This window comes from Melozone crissalis, unplaced genomic scaffold (genome assembly GCF_028551555.1).
Source record: "Melozone crissalis strain CALT ecotype California unplaced genomic scaffold, PUWL_Pcris_2 ptg000018l_1, whole genome shotgun sequence".
Classification (NCBI taxonomy): domain Eukaryota; kingdom Metazoa; phylum Chordata; class Aves; order Passeriformes; family Passerellidae; genus Melozone; species Melozone crissalis.
In genome coordinates, this window is record NW_026535796.1 from 17799657 (window position 1) to 17817921 (window position 18265).

The 18265-nt window shown below is 37.5% G+C and overlaps 1 protein-coding gene across 1 annotated transcript in view; it reads left to right on the plus strand.

Annotated features, from left to right (window-relative positions):
- The window catches only part of MYBPC3 (myosin binding protein C3), a 59082-nt gene extending 42947 nt beyond the window's left edge, over window positions 1-16135 (plus strand). Inside the window, exons 26-32 of the mRNA XM_054275567.1 lie at window positions 699-866; window positions 2137-2225; window positions 7170-7365; window positions 11633-11772; window positions 12533-12692; window positions 13261-13397; window positions 15896-16135. Coding sequence (XP_054131542.1) covers window positions 699-866; window positions 2137-2225; window positions 7170-7365; window positions 11633-11772; window positions 12533-12692; window positions 13261-13397; window positions 15896-16135 — 1130 coding nt within the window. The remainder of the gene's footprint in view (window positions 1-698; window positions 867-2136; window positions 2226-7169; window positions 7366-11632; window positions 11773-12532; window positions 12693-13260; window positions 13398-15895) is intronic.
- The last annotated feature ends 2130 nt before the right edge of the window (window positions 16136-18265 follow it).

Here is an 18265-nt window from a genome sequence, read left to right on the forward strand (position 1 = left end):
GACATTTTCCCTGACACTAGGCTTGATTGCCAAATAATCTAAACTAGGGGGTTTGTAGGGCATAATTTATGCAGAAATAATTTAGAGTCTTTAATGAGACATCACTATAGAATTACCAGAATCTCTGTCACTGTCAGAGCAGAATGATTTTTCAGTCATATTTCTATGCTTTATAATAAGGAAGCACTAAGAATTCTGTTCTACTGTGTCAATTGAGAATTAAACAATAAATTCCAACAGTTATGTGCTCTACTATTGTTTTCAGCATATGTGGCTCTCACTGATCTGTTTGGACAGTCACAGAAGGTATATTTACTCCAAGAAAAAAAATTCAATTAAGGCTTCACTTTCTTGCTAAAGCTACTTCCAAAGTTCTCCCCATTCCCATGTAGTGAAATAAATGTCAAGAAATCCCACAGCTCAAAGCTCTATAAAACAAAATGCTGAAGGAACTACCCAAAGATGATTCCCTTATCTCCAGCTATTTTGAGTAATCAAGTCTAGAGATTGCTTAACTCCACGTGTAAACAAATCTCCTTGATCCAGAGTTCTCCTTCCTACTTATTTTGTTCTCTTTTAATTATGGTGCTGTAACTTGAGTTCATTTTATCCCAATAGAAATTTTCTTTCAGTTGCAAACAAGGCCTCAGTTTGGAAAAATAATGTATTATTGCAATATGCACATACTGTACTTGTAGCTACAGAATGGATTCCTGCCCTTCCTGGCCTAACCGAGCGCACGTCTGCACTGGTTAAAGATCTGGTCACAGGGGACAAACTTTATTTCCGTATCAAGGCTGTAAACCTGGCTGGTGAGAGTGCAGCAGCAACAATAAAAGAGCCAGTTACTGTTCAAGAGATCCTGCGTGAGTATCTATACTGAATAAATCTTACTCTTCATTTCCTCTGGCCAAAATTCTGCCTTTATCTGAGAATAACACACAAACTGCTCTTCCACTTTGATTAGGTGCCCAGTGTCTTCTGACTCTGAGAACAGCTCTACAGCACCCAGGTCTTATATTTGTAAAGCATAGCTCTTAAAATAAAATTCTACTTCTTACTTTCAAAATATGGACATTTCACCTCTTGCAATGGCACTGTCAGAATTTAAGAAGCATTTATTTAATATTTATCTCTCTGCTTGAAAAGCTGCTGTATTACTGCAAAATGACTGTGTTTGTTATGGCAAGAGATCTATTTACTTCATTGTCGCAGATTATTAATTTCCACCCTGTGTATCACCCAACAGCAGCAGATTAAAATTCATTTGACTGGAGTCCAAAAGACATCAAGAGCTGCTCATAGTGAATTCCTCAAACTTGGCTCACACAAAGTGTCTGCCAGAGTCTCACTGGCAGTAAACTGAGCCAATGTAAATAAAACAAAGTTTAATGCATCTCAATACCAAATGGTCATGAAGACAGATACTCCAACTGTATGTTAAGAAATTCCTTCTGTAAATAATAGGGGAAAGACTAAGGATAAAAGGAGAGCCTAGAAAGCTTTCCAGTGAAGTAGAGGAAAGCAGAGACCAATGAAAAAAACATGCAGTAAGATCCTTATTCGTTAGTGAAAGTAAGATGCTACAAAGATTCCACTACATCCATCTCAAAGAAAGAACTGTAACTGAATGATAAAGCAAGATAAAGGAATCCATCAGTTGCTGTGCTTTCTGAGTATGTCCATAAATATCTCCCAGTGGCAATTTACAAGCTGGTGCAATATAGCAATAGCTAATCATAATCTATCATGACTTTTACTTCAATACATCCTTTGTCCCATCCTTTCTACTGAACTGAACAATTTTTCCAAAGAAACAAAGTCCATATAGAAGTCTCACATCCAACAGAAGCCACCCAAATTCGCATTTCAGATGTGACATGTTTTCATAATGCTGCTGTCACTGAAAACATGCTCAGACGTAAATATATAACTGAGACTTAGGATTATAATAACTTTTTATCCAGTAGACAAATACTTTTGAAACTACTGAGAGACTGAGCTAGTCCCTAAAAGTATAAACAGTACTTCCACAATTTTCTTATGCTTAAAGTTATTCATTGCCTTATTTTTGCTATAAATAATGTTGCACATTATCAAAAGTTATATATTTAGTGTGCTAATGCTTAACTGCAGAGCGTCCCAAATTCTGGCTGCCACGCCACCTCAGACAGACTCTGGTGAAGAAAGTGGGTGAAACAATCAATATTGTGATCCCTTTTCAGGTATGTATCAGCTTCTATTTTGTCATGGTTATTTATTATTACTTACCTAAAGTGATTTCCTTAATGTAAGTTCCCATAACTTACTGCTTAAGCAGAATTACATAAATATGGCTGATGATTCATGAAACCTTCTCAAAAAATTGAGAAAGGGAGGGAATCATTCTTTTTTTCAGTAATTTTTTTTTACAGTCAGAGTTCCTTCCTTAATCCCACCTTTTGGGGAAGAAGAAAAAAGTGGTCTAAGTAAGTGCAAGCCCATTCCTGTTTACTGAGCACGAGAGGCACCTTAGAGAGAAGTAGACAAAAATGTAAGAATCCAACAAATTACTCTTCTGGAACCAAGGCATATGATGTCACTGGGCAACTTCTTTGGCAAAAGTGTGTGTGTTAACTTCTGAAAGGCTGACTGCAAAAAGTAGAGTTTGCACATAAACAGAAGACCCCAGTTGGCCCTGGGATGCAGAACCTGAGCGTGTGTATAAGAACCTCCTTGGGCATTACTGTGCATGAAGGTATAAAAACCAGAGCTTGCTGAGGATTATCAAGGGTGCATGTATTTAACTACACTTCACTAAGGGACGCACAAAATTGCTAAAATATACACAAAGACTGACCTGACCAGTTACCTCATCTTGGCATTTTCTAGAGCTGTACAGACAACTATCTGACTGTTTCTAAAACCCCACATGCCTCTTTTCAGATGCATGACTATAATATCAATAGAGTGCAAGAATTAATGTGTGTAAGGAAATGGTTTCCTAAGGGAGAAATAGCAAAAGAAATTGTAAATTACAGACTCTGGCTCTGACACAGATTTCCTCAGTAATAACAGATACATCACTTAATCAAGTCCTCAGTAAAAACTTCAATACACTGAAATTTCTCTACAGTCTAGGATTGACATCTCTGGAAACGTAATCCTGTTATTAGTGAAGAGCTTTGAAATTCCCATATAAAAGATGCTGGAGATATGCAAAACATTTTTTCCACAAAGGAGACAAATAACCACACATCATCTGTATTTTTTTGTTTGAGTAGCATCAGCAGGAAAAAAATTATTAGAGAAAAAATTTATGTAAACTTAAAGGTACATGTCTTTTAGCACTATGGTCACTGGGTCACATGAAAAGTTGCTTTTTCACAGAGATATATCTGATCAGCACACAATTGCACGCTCATGGTTAGCTTTCTTGACTTGCATGCTTGAATTATTTCAGCATAATCATAAGGCATTTTTTTCTTTCACATTTCTTATCTCCAAGATTGTTAAAATGACTTTTTTACTGATGTGTAGCCACACACAAAATTCAAGATTTGTACATCTGCTATTTCTGAGTTATGTAATTATTTTTAAAAAACCCTAAAATAAACAGATATTTTTCCTGCTTCGATATCCAAGTTGAAGAAAAATTGCACAAATTTGACAAGCTGTCCCATAAGCAGGGGAATAAAGTTTAGCATTTTAGAGATTTGTGTCTTGTGTCCCCTTGTGCTGGTTTTGGCTGGGCAGTTAATTTTCTTCATGGAAGTTACTATGGGGTCATGTTTTGAATTAGTGCTGGAAAGAGTATTGATAATTTTGGGGTATTTTAGCCATTGCTGAGAGCAGTGCATACACAGAGTCAAGGCCTTCTCTGCTCCCCACAAGACTCTGCCAGGGAGGGAGGTGCTAAATAAACCATGACAGCCCCATATCACCACTGTCCCAGCACATGCAGCACCTCCTGTGCTGAGAGCAGCCTCACTGCAATATTCCCAGAGATTTGCCAGTTCTGTGCCCTCCTCCCCTCACTGGCACGTCCTCAGTTCCCTGGCCAGGCTAAGTGCATGTGGAAACTAATCCAGAGCTTCACTTAGTCCTGCCTCATCATACAGCTGTTGCCAAACAAAATAGTTAAAAGACTGAGCTTTCCCTGACTTTTCTTAGTGGGGACACTAACTGAGGTTTTGGCATTTCCCCCAGTCATCAATCTTTTGCAGAACTGTACTAAGCTAATCTTAGTGACTTCAGGTGCTCTGGCAAATTTGGCCAAATTGAACCAACTGATCAAAACGTGATTTGAGTACCCGACTGACGAATCATGTGTTGGTATAAGCTCTTGTCTCCTAAAGGGTAAGGGTAACAAAAAAAGCTAAAATCTATCCAGCAACACCAGATTTTACTCTGAGAACAAAGCCAGAAGACTTTAATTCAAGAAGTACTTTTTTGAATGAATTAAAGTTTTCATAGTGTTGAATTGCAGCTCTCACAGTATTAAGAATTGTGGCTATAGCTATTTGGAATATGTAATACAGATGACCGTTCAAAAAAAGCAAATCAAAAAGAACTTTTCCCTTGGCATTTTGAAAAATTTTAAGTCACTGGCCATTTCTATTGCAGAAGAAGATCCTAAATAAATACAGAATCTGGTATCTAGTGAAAGTGAAAGTCAGTGTTTTCTACTATTTACAGTCTCTGTGCAACCTTTCCTGCGACCTCTGTGGTCACTACAGTAAAACTCTGTGAAATACATTGTCAAGGTATTCTGGGTTTAATGCTACTGGCAGACCTATTTAAACCTTTAGATCAAAACGTCCTGAAAAGAAAGTAAAACATTGCTGCTAACATTTTTTGGTGGAGTGCTTTAAGCAGGTGGAACATTCTGGTGAAAGGAAGAGAATCAACACATTCTTGCCTCAAAATTAACTATGCGGCACATGATTGGAGGGGTATTATGTGCTATTAATGGATAAAATTCACAGTAGTACTGAGAAGTCTTTTTGTCCATCATAAATGTGTGAATATAAATATCTAAGAGCATTTAAATTCATTCTTCACTGGCTGTGAACTCTCTGAGTTTCTCTGGTGCTATTTAGCCACTCTGTCACTCACTGTTCTCTCTCAGATTATCTATTACACATTGCAGAAATCCTATCCTCTGACATATGTATTAGGAACATGCTTTCTATCTGATTATGCTTTTCACAGTCTATAAATATAAGAGTATATGAAAACCAACACTTTGAACACTTGCAATCTTTCACTGGCTCTCGCAGCACCTCAGAAAAGGAGGAGCTGTGAGTGAACATATCTGATCAACCACACTAGAACACCAGCAGCAACAACCTTGTAATCAGTCTGAAAACCTGTCAAGTATTTGTCTTGGCAAAGTAGAAATTTAAATAAATGTCCATAGAACTATACTATTTAGGCAGATTATATTTATTTTGAAAGCATTCCCTAGCCAAATTATTCAAGGAGGATCTCCATATCATTTTAAAATAGAGGCATTCCATATGTGGGAAGTAAAATAGAGTCAGTTCTTGGCCTCTTCACCAATAACCAGATATGGAAAATAAAACACAAAACCCAACCCAAACCCTTTCACTTATTCCAGAATTTCTACTATACATTCTAGCTGAAGAGAGGAAGCCATTTCTTGCTCTAACAGGTTTTTGTGAGGGTTCTCTGAAATGAGACTAGGGCACAGGTACACTAGAACAGGAAAAAACTATCTTGTATCTATTATTTCAGCCCTGAGGTGCTCTTAACTATGCTCCTTGGCAGAAGGCTGTAGGAAAATAATTTATCAGAGAATGCAAGATCCAAAACCATAGCTCATTCAAGGTGTTTATCAGCCCTGATGTAAAATAAACTACAATATATCTGATGAGTTAGAGAAAAGAGCATCAATGAACAAATGGCAATTTCTAGGTCTTTTAGACAACATTTAAGCATAATTTTGGACAGATCTTGGCCTGACTCTTATAAAAGGTGAAGTTTTTTTCCTAATACCACTGGAAAAAAGAGTGATGGTACACAGACCTTCTGAGCAAATACCAGACAAACCTGAAATAAAGGTGTAGCAATGCACAAATATTCATTATTATTCTGTCTACCTTTAGGCACCAAAACAAAGAGTCTGAGTATCTTAATCTCCCTCTATAGGCTAAGGGAAGAGATACAGTGTTTCAGAGTGAGAGAGAGTCTTTCCAGTGGTTTGAGGAACCTTCCAGAGCTGCTTTCTCTGCTGTTTACCTGAGGCAGTGTCCCCATTTCAGTGCCTTGGGCTCCAGTTCAGGGCAGCCTGGCAGAGCTGACTGCTGACCCTGCAAGGTCCCACTTTCCCTCCCCACCCCTCTGAACTACTCCAGGCCTGGGCTGCTCTGTTTCACCTTGGTAATCTGGCAGAAACTTAAAACCCCCCACTGAGTTATTTTCTGTTGGATTAAGTATTAATACATTTAATAAATATGTTATGGCCATTTTCTGTTTTCTTGGGATTCCTTGTTTGGAGCTGTACTGTGGAAGTAGCACCCCAATAACTTTTGAAGAACTAAATAGTACTTACCATTTTTCCTGGAAATGGCTGGATGAGAGCGGTGCACGCCACTGATAGCTCACTGATTCCACAATGCCATCTCCCATGGGTGCAGCAACACTGACTGCTTAGGTTGACAGTCACCAAAATCATTTTGCAGTGCAGAAAGAATTATACAGTAAATTTCACTTCCCAAGACTGCAAGATTACAATAATTTTTCAAAAAATCTTTAAAATGCCTGGGGACAGAGCATCAAAACATTTTAAGAAAGGAAGGAGAAGGGGAGCAAAGCTAATAAAGTCCTCAGGTGTGTAAAGATTCTGCTAATAACAATCAGAATAAGTCAGATCACCTGTTGGCTTCACTGATGCCTGGGAAAGGGTACCAGCCCGGCACATGTATAGTATTTCTGGATTTGTTCTCAGTATCATTTCAGTCTCTAACTAAATGGCATCCTCAGAGCATGGTGCCACTAAACCACACAGATGGTAGCAAATATTTGTCTGGAGGAAAACAGAAATTGTCAAGTATTTATAGAGTTTACTATCTCAACTCTGTGTATCATATTAAGCCTTTAGAATTATTGCTAAGAGAAAAATGGAAATACTAAAGCCTCAAAAAAAATTTTTTTCATCTATTTAGGGTAAACCAAGACCCAAAATCACTTGGCTGAAAGATGGTCAAACTCTAGACTCCAAAGATGTGGGAATTCGGAACAGCAGCACGGACACAATCCTTTTCATCAGAAAAGCAGAGCTTCATCACTCAGGAGCATATGAAGTCACTCTTCAGATAGAAAACATGTCTGATAAAGTTGCAATAACAATACAAATCATAGGTAAGATCCTGACAACATCAGAATTAAGCAGATCAAGCAAAACAAAACACTGGCCAGACTGAGGCAACCCAAAGGTCCACCTCCCTCAGAATCCCTTCTCCTTCAATGGTTGGTTGCAGATGGTAGGACAAAGAGCATGTGACCTTATTTTCCTACTACATTCCCACCTTGAAATTATCTGTGTCCTAGAGACCTTCAGAGGATGAGGGATATTCTTTGTGTTCCATAGCTATTTTGTGATCTTTAGTGATCTTTTTCTTGCCTAATTTTATCCAGTCTATATTTTAATCCAGGTCTAGTTTGAGAATCCAAACATCCTTTTATAAGGAATCTCATTTTAATGACATATACCTATTTGTCTTGATTTAAGTCTGTCTCCTGACAATCTCATTTGACATCCATACAGTTTTGTATCAGAAAAAAACATGAATAATCATTCAGCTTTTACATGTTACTCATGATTTTATAACCTTCAGTCCCACTTGCCTCAGTTAACTTTCTCAAGTTTTACTCTCTTCATTTTGACTATTTTCAAACAGATGCTGTTCCATATCTTTGATCATCCTTATCAATCTTTGATATTGAATCCTTTCTATCACTTTGAGAGGGATAGAATTTCAGAGTTCTGGTGTTCTTAGGCATAGCCATATTGTACTTAAGGAAGGAAATATGACTCTTTGACTCTCCAATGTCATTGCCAAAGTTTCCATAACTTCTGTTGGGATTATGTGAGAGATATTCTGAGATCTTGCTTATTCAGATATCATTAATGTTTAGCCAGAGCTTTTCTGTTTCTCCTCATTGGCACTCTTTTTAACATTCTTGATAACTGTTTTTATTTCTCTTTCCCCGCTTTCACACTTTTATCCCAAATTTCTTCCAGTGTATCAATACATTTTTAGAATCCGTGTTTTGGCTCACCTCCTAATGCTTTGGAATTAAAAATGCTGACTTTGCTCTACTTAAAGTTTTATTAATTATGTTGGCAGAATGTGTATGCAACAGTGCCAACAGCAAACAAAACGACATAAAAAATTGGAGCAAATATGTCTTAATACCAGCAGCAGCTTCTGCTGAAAGGATGACTGCAGTTCTGCAAGAGCAAAATAAGTAAATGGCAGCTAAACCAAAATAATCCCAAGAGTGCCCAGTGAAGGTGTGGATGCCCCATGCCTGGTGGTGCTCAGGGCCAGGCTGGATGGGGCTCTGAGCAATCTGCTCTGCTGGAAGGTGTCCCTGCCCATGGCATGGGGTTGGAACTGAAAGATCTTTGAGGTCCCTTCCAACCTAAGCCATTCTCTGACCCTATGATTCAGGTAAAGAGGAGTAGCAATGCACCCTACATTCTAATTTATCTTTCTAAAACTGGTTAGTGACTCTAGATTCTGGCCATTGCTCTTAGGCCGTAGCACCAAGTATCTTCTGCCAATTGTTTGTGTAGAAAGTCACAAAAACATATCCATCTACCATTGCCAGAGAGTTATACAATACAGAAAATGAGAGTTGAAAAAAAGAACTAATCTTATCACACAGGTAAGAGATGGAGGACATTAATTTTGTACTTCTTGAGTAGTTTGCTCAAATGAATGGGAATACATATAATTCATTGATTCATGACCAAGAAGAGAAAGGGCTTATAACATATGCAGATACTTCTGCAATCAGGGCATCTACTCTGATTCTTGATTGTATTATTCTAGAGGAACTACCTCTTCTCAATTCTGTCAACTGCACTTTTTGTTCCCCAGATTTTATTTCTCTTGGCACGACAGAAATACGGGTGTTTCAGGCACTCTTTTTACACTCCTAGTGGTGCTTTAGGTGCTGTAGAACAGCAGGCTGAAAAGCCAACCTGGCTTTCAGAGGCACAACAAGTCAATCAGTGATCTTTTGAGGTGTCTTTTCATTGGCTAACTTCCCTTGGCAAAAGTCTCCTTGATGAAGAAGTAATGCTTGTGGCTTCAGCACCTATCTCTTTTTGAAGTAGGGCAAGAGTGCAGGTAGCCAAAAGCTCTGCTGTGGTGATGAGTCAGGTCAGCTCCAAACAAGAGGAAACAACTCTGTTACTGCCATCACCTTCCCTCGTTGCCAAAACAGTTGTTGCCCTTTACTCTAGAGATCAAAAGAATGTGCACTTTTTCTATGGGAATAGAGTATTTACTGAAGACTTTTAGAAAGTGAAAAGGTAATGAAAATATCTCCAATCTCTGGAGAATATGGTTCCCTCAACTTCTTTCACCCTCTGCATGAATCAGTAAATTATGTCTTTCATCATGACTTCTATTGACCGAAGCAAACCTCAGTTCTATGCTTTATTTTTTTAACTGGAATTAATTCTTTTCCTCATCATGTATTATTTGAAAATATAAATTAGAATTTATCTTTGAAAGATAATTCACACTATCTCTTCTTCCCATTGTATAAATTTCATTAGTTTGCAAAACTCCTCAGCTGAGCTTGTGCTGAGGGTAAGACAGAGTACTTCCTCAGAATATAATTCCCCACTCCGACACAGTGCCCTACAGAGGAAAATAATTTGAGTCAGAAGCATCAGTAAGTTTAACTTTTCCCATCCTCTGTCCACAAGCTAGAGTTGTACTGGTTATTACTGAGAAAGAAATATTCTACCATTCTACAAAGGAATTTTGGATATATCTTCTTGCAGATTGCATTATCCCACTGAACCACAAATATCAAGAACATAAAAATTCATGTAGCAAATTTATCCATCTCTGCCTTTTCTAAGGTTGTTCTTCACATATATACAGACAGGTATGTAGTATGAAAAATTCTTCTCTTAAATCAGAATAGATTGATTGATTTCTGTGAAATGAAATACATATCTAACAAAACAACTAGTATTAACAAAACAACTAGGATTTTGTTTCTTCTAAGTTGTGATTCAAGTTAACAACAAATGCATTTCCACCTCTCCATAAGCAATGTTGTTCATTTGACAACATATTGCCATTCCCTACTTCACAAACAGAGAAGAAAATTTAAGAAGGCTTTACCTGGTTGATGGCTGCTGAGAAACACAGAGGATGGTAGATTTTTCTCTGAAATGTTAGTTAAGATAGGCAGAAAGAGGATGATAAGTGGAATGAGAGCCATGCATTCCATATCCCTTATCAGACATCATGCAGTGTTCTAGTAGGCACCCCTTTGAAGGAGGACAGTAGGGGTCAAACCTAATTATAAAACAGTTTTTCAATTCCAAAGTTTGTGAGTAAAAAGAGAATTAGCACATTATGCTTTGATGTAGAAAGTCACAGTTCCCTCAATAACAAAGGCTAATTTATTACTGGTTTGAATATCCTTCTTTAAGGAATTAAATCACAAGCCACCTATAATTACATTCCTCTGTGCTTTGCTCATCTCAAACTTACATCCATCAGGTTCTTACCATTTTCTTAATTTTTCCAGCTTATCTACACAATAGGGAGACAGTTTCCTTTCAGCTGTCTAGAATGATCCTGAACTGTTTTTCATTCAATAACAAGATGAACTATCCAGCTGTCCCCAGCAGGCCCCACAACTGGGTAACACAATCTAACATCAAAAAGGTGGACTTGTGTCCTAAGTTTAAAAAGACAGAAATATTATTAAATAAATCTAATCTAAATCTTACAGCATTTGACTAAACAACATGGTATAAAAAGAAAAAAGTAAAATTATTATCATTTCATACTATGTTGTTTTTCTCTATATTTCCATGTATCTTAAAAAGGACACAGATTTCTCTATCTCTTTGAGAGTTTGTTCTTTTTCTAGCTATTTCAGAGAAATCACCTAGTGTGCAAGCTAGCAAGCACTGATCCAAGAGGGAAAAGGCATATTCCCAAATAGCTGGCTTTCCTCAGCTGGAAGGCACACACCCCATTGCCCTGGTAGTTATAGCAGTGTAGATAAATGGCCAAGAAATTGCACTGAGGTTACGAAGTAAGTAATAAAACTGCAGTTAAAGAGTTAATCACATCCATCCAAACAACACAAACTTCTTATTCTATTTTAAAGATGTTAACTAATTCTTGTGTGTTTTCTATTTCTCCGTAAGATTCAGGTCTCTCTAAAGAATATTCAAAGGTTATTTGAAAATTTCCCAGTGTTCTTGTTTACAGTTTTAACTTCACATTAATGAAGTGTGTTGCTATGGAATGCTACAGATTGCTATCAGGTTCTATTTTATTTCCCCTGCATGGGGAAATGACAAGGCTCCTGAATCTTGAACTAAAAGCTAAGATGTTTTCTTATATCTCCTCTGCAGATAAGCCTGGTCCTCCTCAGAATATAAAGCTTGTAGATGTTTGGGGATTTAATGCAGCCCTGGAGTGGTCACCTCCCCAGGACGATGGCAATGCTCAGATCTTGGGCTACACAGTTCAGAAAGCTGACAAAAAAACAATGGTAAGAACTTGGCTGGGTCTGTGGCTTTGAAGGGAGTTAAACCAGCACCTGCTCTGGGAACACAGAGACTTGAGGAAATGACTGAGTTCATGACACTCATTTGTATGTCCAAGGTGTCCTGTGGCACCTCAGGGACAATCAAACATTGAAAAATAGAATCTAAAAAACCTCCAAAAGGTGAAAGATTAATTTAAATAATCAGTACAAAATGGAAGGGAGACCAAGCTTGTGCAGTATCAGGTGGCAACTGCATAGACAGCTCTCCTTAGAAGGTGAAATTATACTTTTTATTTGCAATTATATTTTTCATAAATGCAGCAAAAAAATGAAGGGGAGGGAGGAGGAGTTAGAGTTGAAGTGACATGCTAGGCATAGCAGGGTATGTCCTGGGAGAGGTATGTATGCCTGTCAAACTGGAAAATATCTTCTCATGGAAGACCCCATTAACCAGTCGTATTCTGAGTACACATCTTGTACCAGATTCCCCAGATAGGAGTATGGCTAAAATATGGTAGAGAGTTGAGAGAATTTTTTTCTCAAAATGGAAGCATTAATACACCTATCACACCACCAGAATATAAAAGTAAGAAAATAGATCAGCTGATCTTCACAGGGAGCAACATAATATCAATTTCACAAGTTAGTGCTAAATACCTGTCTTCCTGTCTTTTCCTTGTACCAAAAAATTTCTCTCCATACCAAAAGTAGCACCAGCCTGACCTCTCACAACATCTTTCTAAACAGTACAGTCTTGTTACAGGAATGGTACACGGTTTTTGATCACTATCGTCGCACAAACTGCATCGTGTCAGACCTCATTATGGGAAATGACTATTTCTTTAGAATCTTCAGTGAAAATTTGTGTGGATTGAGTGAAACTGCTGCAACCACCAAAAATCCTGCCCATATCCAAAAAACAGGTAACATATTCTTCAAACCAAAGATCACAAAAGCCACTAAGTACCAGAATACTTACACTGGCAAATGGAAAATACAGTTTTACTAGCTGCATCCCTAAAGATATTTTCATTATTTACTAACTAGCACTTATAAAGAATTTTAGCATAAAGAGCCTTTATCTAGGAAGATCTCCTGTACTAATACGAAAGTTAGTTAAAAATATTTAATCATAGAGTCTTCCTAAACTATATTACTTGAAGTAAATAATACAGCTGTGGTATTTTATTTCTATTTTGGGGTTAAAAGTTGAAGATGTCTGTGGTGAAGACTTTCTCTGCACACATATGGCTGTCATATTTTTAACAGAAGCTGAAAACTCATGATTGCCAGGACCTTTTACCTTAACTAACACATTAAACGTGAGACATGTTTTAGAATGAAATGTATTTAAAGACTTTTTATATCACAAATGCCAAAAGTTTTGAAGCTTCTTAAAATCATACAGACAAAATAAATGACAGATAGATTGTGCAGAAGTCAGCAGAACTGCCAACACAGTTCTTACTATTTCGTCTCTTTGAACTGCAGGCACCACTTACAAACCCCCTTGTTACAAAGAACACGACTTCTCGGAAGCCCCCAAATTCACCCACCCTTTGGTGAACCGCTCTGTGATCGCGGGCTACAACACCACTCTCAGCTGCGCTGTCAGAGGCATCCCCAAGGTACAGTCACCACTCTCGCTGCGACTGCTGCGCCAAGGCAGGAATTCCTGCCAGCTCAGGGTGGCTGAGTGTGGCATGGCTGTGCAGAGGAGCAGCAGAGGGCACCTGGTCATGGCCACCTCGCTCACGCCTGAGCCTGCAGAGAGGGGGCGAGTGGTTGGGTGGGTCTGTGCACAGCTGGGGGGTGGCACAGTGATCGGGACAGAGGGTGTGAGGCACTCACTGCTCCTGGTGGCACCACACCACTGGAAATGTACCCCCCTCTGCACAAAACCCACTCACTGCAGAAGGCAAACAACAACAAAATGGTCTGCTCGCTATCTATACTCTGCTCTCTCCAGACTTGGAAGAAAACAGCAGCTAAATGTCATCTACTGTTCCACTAACCAAATGACACAGAGGAACAGCAGTCTTTCTGTAACACCAGTGCATCCACAGAAGTTTTTGACAGGCTGAGCTATTTTGCAAAACTAACTAGAATAAGGCCTGGTCTCGCGTGAAGCTTTTTTTGCAGGGGTTTTGTTGGTTTGGGTTTTTAATCTCGCAGTAATATTTTCTCATTCTAAATATATTTATGAAAGTCCCATCAAAGATTACATAAAGATGTACTATTTTGTTAATTGGGAACAAGCAGTAAAAACTGTATTGGCTAGGAGCTAAATTTAGACTTCTCAGAAAAGGGAAATAAGATTTTTGCCTGCAGTGAAGGAATTTACCATATTATGACATAATCTTGTCCTAAATTTAAATTAGCACAATCCCTTCATGTCTGGTTGCTTATTTTCAGCTTCTTTCACTACCTCATACCTCTGAAGGGATCTGATTGCTACAGAGCAAAACATGTAACAATCACTCAGTCCAAATTAAAAAAATAATTTACTGCTTTCATTGGATGGAGCTCCAGACAAAGCTCAAAAGTAAAAAGGAAGCATATCCATGTAAACAGCTTCAAAAAAGCAAGAACATTACAGAATAAACACCAGCAACTGTAGGCAAAATCCATCTTCCAGTAGCTGCCTCAGCTTAGAAATGACAGTGTTATTGACAATATTCCCTCTTGGTTAACTGACATTTTTGTGCATCTGCATCCACTTCATTCTGTTTCCATGGTTTTAAGAAGATTCTTTAAAAACCTTCTCAATTTTACAGCTGTTCTTGTGCAGTAATGGAAGGCTTTGCAATTCAGGCATGCCAGCTCCTCCTTCACATTAGCCTGAAGGATCCAGGTAGTCCTCAACCTTCAGTACACCTAATGCTCTTAAAGCAGCTTTTCCAGATATGTTTTTGTACTTCCGTTGCCCAAATTAACCTTGATAAAATGTTTCAGTACCTGCAGCAGTGCTCTGCAAAAGCTCTCATTACCTTATGTGGATGAGAAGTTCCCAGTTCTTAATAATTGTAGATTCTCAAGCACACCTCAGGATGATCTGTATGTCATGGAAAAGTTACCACTGCAAGCAGAGACAGTACTCATGCCCTGCCAGCAATGAAGTATAACAAGAGACATATAACCAGAAAGATAAAGAGGCTATAGAGAAACAAGGAAAAAATGTTAAGGCAGGAAAAAATCCAGCAGAGATCTGACAAGAAAATTGAGCAAGTGGCAGGTGGGATGCACTGGATTGATATACCACAGGTCAAACACTAAAGTGATTCAGTAGATTTGAAAGCACTCTGTAAAAACAGTGCAGTAGTTTTGGGGTTTATGGAATGAAGAAACAGAAGACAATAAGGTCTGAAAGAAAAACAGATAAATGTAAAGCTTGGTTTTCTATTCTTTAAACACTGTTTCTTCACTGTATGTACTAATGAGCCTGAAATAAACAAAAGCAGTTTGTTTCAGATTTTTCATTTTCTAAATTTCCTTTATAAAAATTAAAGGCACATTTTCAGGAACTGGAAACAAAACATAAAAGCTTGAACTGGTATAGAAGCAACCACTTCATTCCATAGCAGAAGCCAACAGGAACTTCATGCTTAAATTCCTGAAGTTGCTAAAGATATGCTAGAGAGTTTGCAAAATTCTTTTCTGGACCAAACCTTGGCATCCTAAATTGGCCACCCAGCATCTGTGGACTTTTATGACACTTCTGTTCTAGTAATCTGTGACATTTAATTCCCCTGCTATAAGATACTTGTAGCATTCAAATAGATTTTAATAAGCACACCTAAATAACCCCTAAATTAATGAACTTGTAGACAGTTAATAGGGGTTGGGTTTGGGGTTTTTTTTAATTGCAAAAAACAGGGCAAAACCCTACATTTTCTATATGCTATTTTGAGTTAACAAAAATACTGAACTTTTGAATTATTGGTTTCATGAATTTGTACTGAATGAGATGTTCCTTGAAAAAGTATTAACAGTTCTTTTTCAACACTCCTATAATACACCTCATAATACTACTTAGCCTTTGATGGCTACATTGAGGCCGCAAGATCGGGTGTAAGGCTTCCATTCTCTAACTTCTATTTTAAAAATCTTCTTTTTTGTTCTTCAGCCAAAGATATTCTGGTTCAAAAACAAAATGGATCTCTCTGGGGATGCCAAGTACCGCATGTTCAGTAAGCAGGGGGTGCTGACCCTGGAGATCCGCAAGCCCACTCCCTTTGACGGAGGCATTTACACCTGCAAAGCTGTCAATGAGTGTGGTGAAGCTGAAATAGAGTGCAGGCTGGATGTCAGAGGTAATCAGATGAACCCTATGCATAACCCTAACACTGCAAGGAAGAGAGACTAATGGGTAGTTAAAAGGAAATAAAACCATAGTTCCCCTTTATCTGATTTTTTGGGTGGTATACAAAAAGTTTGTTAATTACACGCATCAGTAAGATTTTTGTTTTCATTCTGAAGCATTATGATAGAATTAGGTTACCTGCTAGGTAATAGAGGTCTGATGGTGTACAATTATTGCACTTCTGACTTGCTATTTCTAGAGCAGATACTTAGCAGTGGAAGGGAGGTCTATCTACAACCACTGCATCGAGGATAACTTCATTGGACTTTGTGCTTATTCTGTAACTGAAGGTTTTAAATCAAATCATTGGCTATCAGACATATGTATAAGGTAGTGCATGCTACATCACAAACATTTTTGCAGCTATAACAAATTATTTTGTTTGTCAAAAGGACCAGGAACAAAAGTCACATGTTTATAACAGAATTAAAAAATATTATAAATTAAATATTTTTTGTAAAGCTGCCAGCAAAGTATCTATTTATCAGTACAAATGTATGTAGCATTACTTTAAGTGCTCAAACCCAGTAAAAGCTGCAAAAGTGACCTACATAACAGTAATTGATGGAAATCCGTTTTCAGCACAGCAAGCCTGAAGGTATTTCTACACAGCACCAAGTTGAATATTTGACTCGGTGCTAAATCAGGAATGTGCATACAGTACACCTTGCAGTGCTGGGTGCCAATACTCTCAGGGCTCACAGATTAATTTTATCATCATCTGAAGCTTGCTTTAGGAACATTAAATCTTCTTAGAATCATCAGATAAAAGCAACTACTAGAGAGTGTCCATATTTCACTTTCAGTACTAAGTCTCAATTTTAAATTACCATTCTTTAATGTCTGATAATATCTTAAAGTTTTTTTCATTCTCCAGCTCCTCAGTAAAACTGAATCTCAGTTGATCTGCAAGTCAAGGTAAGAATAAAAATAATTCAACTGGAAAAAGGAGCAATGGCTGTTTGGTCAGATCTGTGAATAAACAATCATTAAATATTCATGGTAGAGACTTTTGAGAATGTTTGTAATGTTTATATTATTATAAACAAATGCACATATAAACATTTTTTATATCTAATATAAACAATAATGTTTATATGTGTATTTGTTTTGATTTCTGTTTGTTTTTCAGTAGTCAGTATTCCATGGGTCTCCACCTTTAATACATTGTGCCAATGTAAAAATCTGTAAGAGTAACAGAATACTTGGTTGTCATTTTTTCTTAATCCACCACAAGAACTCCCTCTAAGAAACAGTTATTTATTATAATAGGACTAACTAATATCAATAACCTTGCTTCAACAAAGAAATTATAGTTAACATTTAAGTGCATCTAGATGTGTAATGTACATTTTAGACTTAAAAAGAATGAAGTGGTATAACAGCAGTCAGCTAATGTATTTTGACAATAAATCCTTCTCTCCATTTTCTGTCTCAGCATTAGAGTGGAACTTGAAAAGAAGAAAAGTGAAGATATTAATGAAACACAAATTCTGCTCATTTAGGAGTCCTGCTCATCTTAGCAATCACTTAATACACATGTACAAGGAGGCAGCAGTGTCTTGTAATGTCTTGCTTACTCAGTGTGTTTTCAGACAATATTTCCTCTTTTCATATATCTGTTGTAGTTAGATTGCTCTTGTCTCCACGTGAAGTAATTAAAATAAATCAAGATAAACTTTTCCCCCATTACATACATAAAATATGTTTTTTTAAAAATAGTAAAATTATGTAAAACTGAAAAAACCCTAGTCATTTCCTAATGTCTGAAACAAGCATAAATCCCCCAATTGTACGGTTCACTCCATTTTCTCTTTGCAGAAGTCTGACATTCTTCATAAGAAACAAGTAGCTCAGAATAATGAAGCAGTAAGATACTATTTACAGTATATAATCATTATATTAGTCTCTGTGCAACAGAATGTAACTTTCATTCCTGCTGTTTTTACTGTCAGTGAGTGCTTGAACTATCCACTGCTGTGCTCTCGAGCAGAACTGTGTCCAAACCACACCATTTGGGAACCACTGGCTATAGCTACTGTTCTGCTTTTTATAGAAAATAATTCCTTTGATAATTACTCACTACTTGTTTTCTAGCTTTTAAAAAGACACCAGCAAAGAATTCCAGTTATT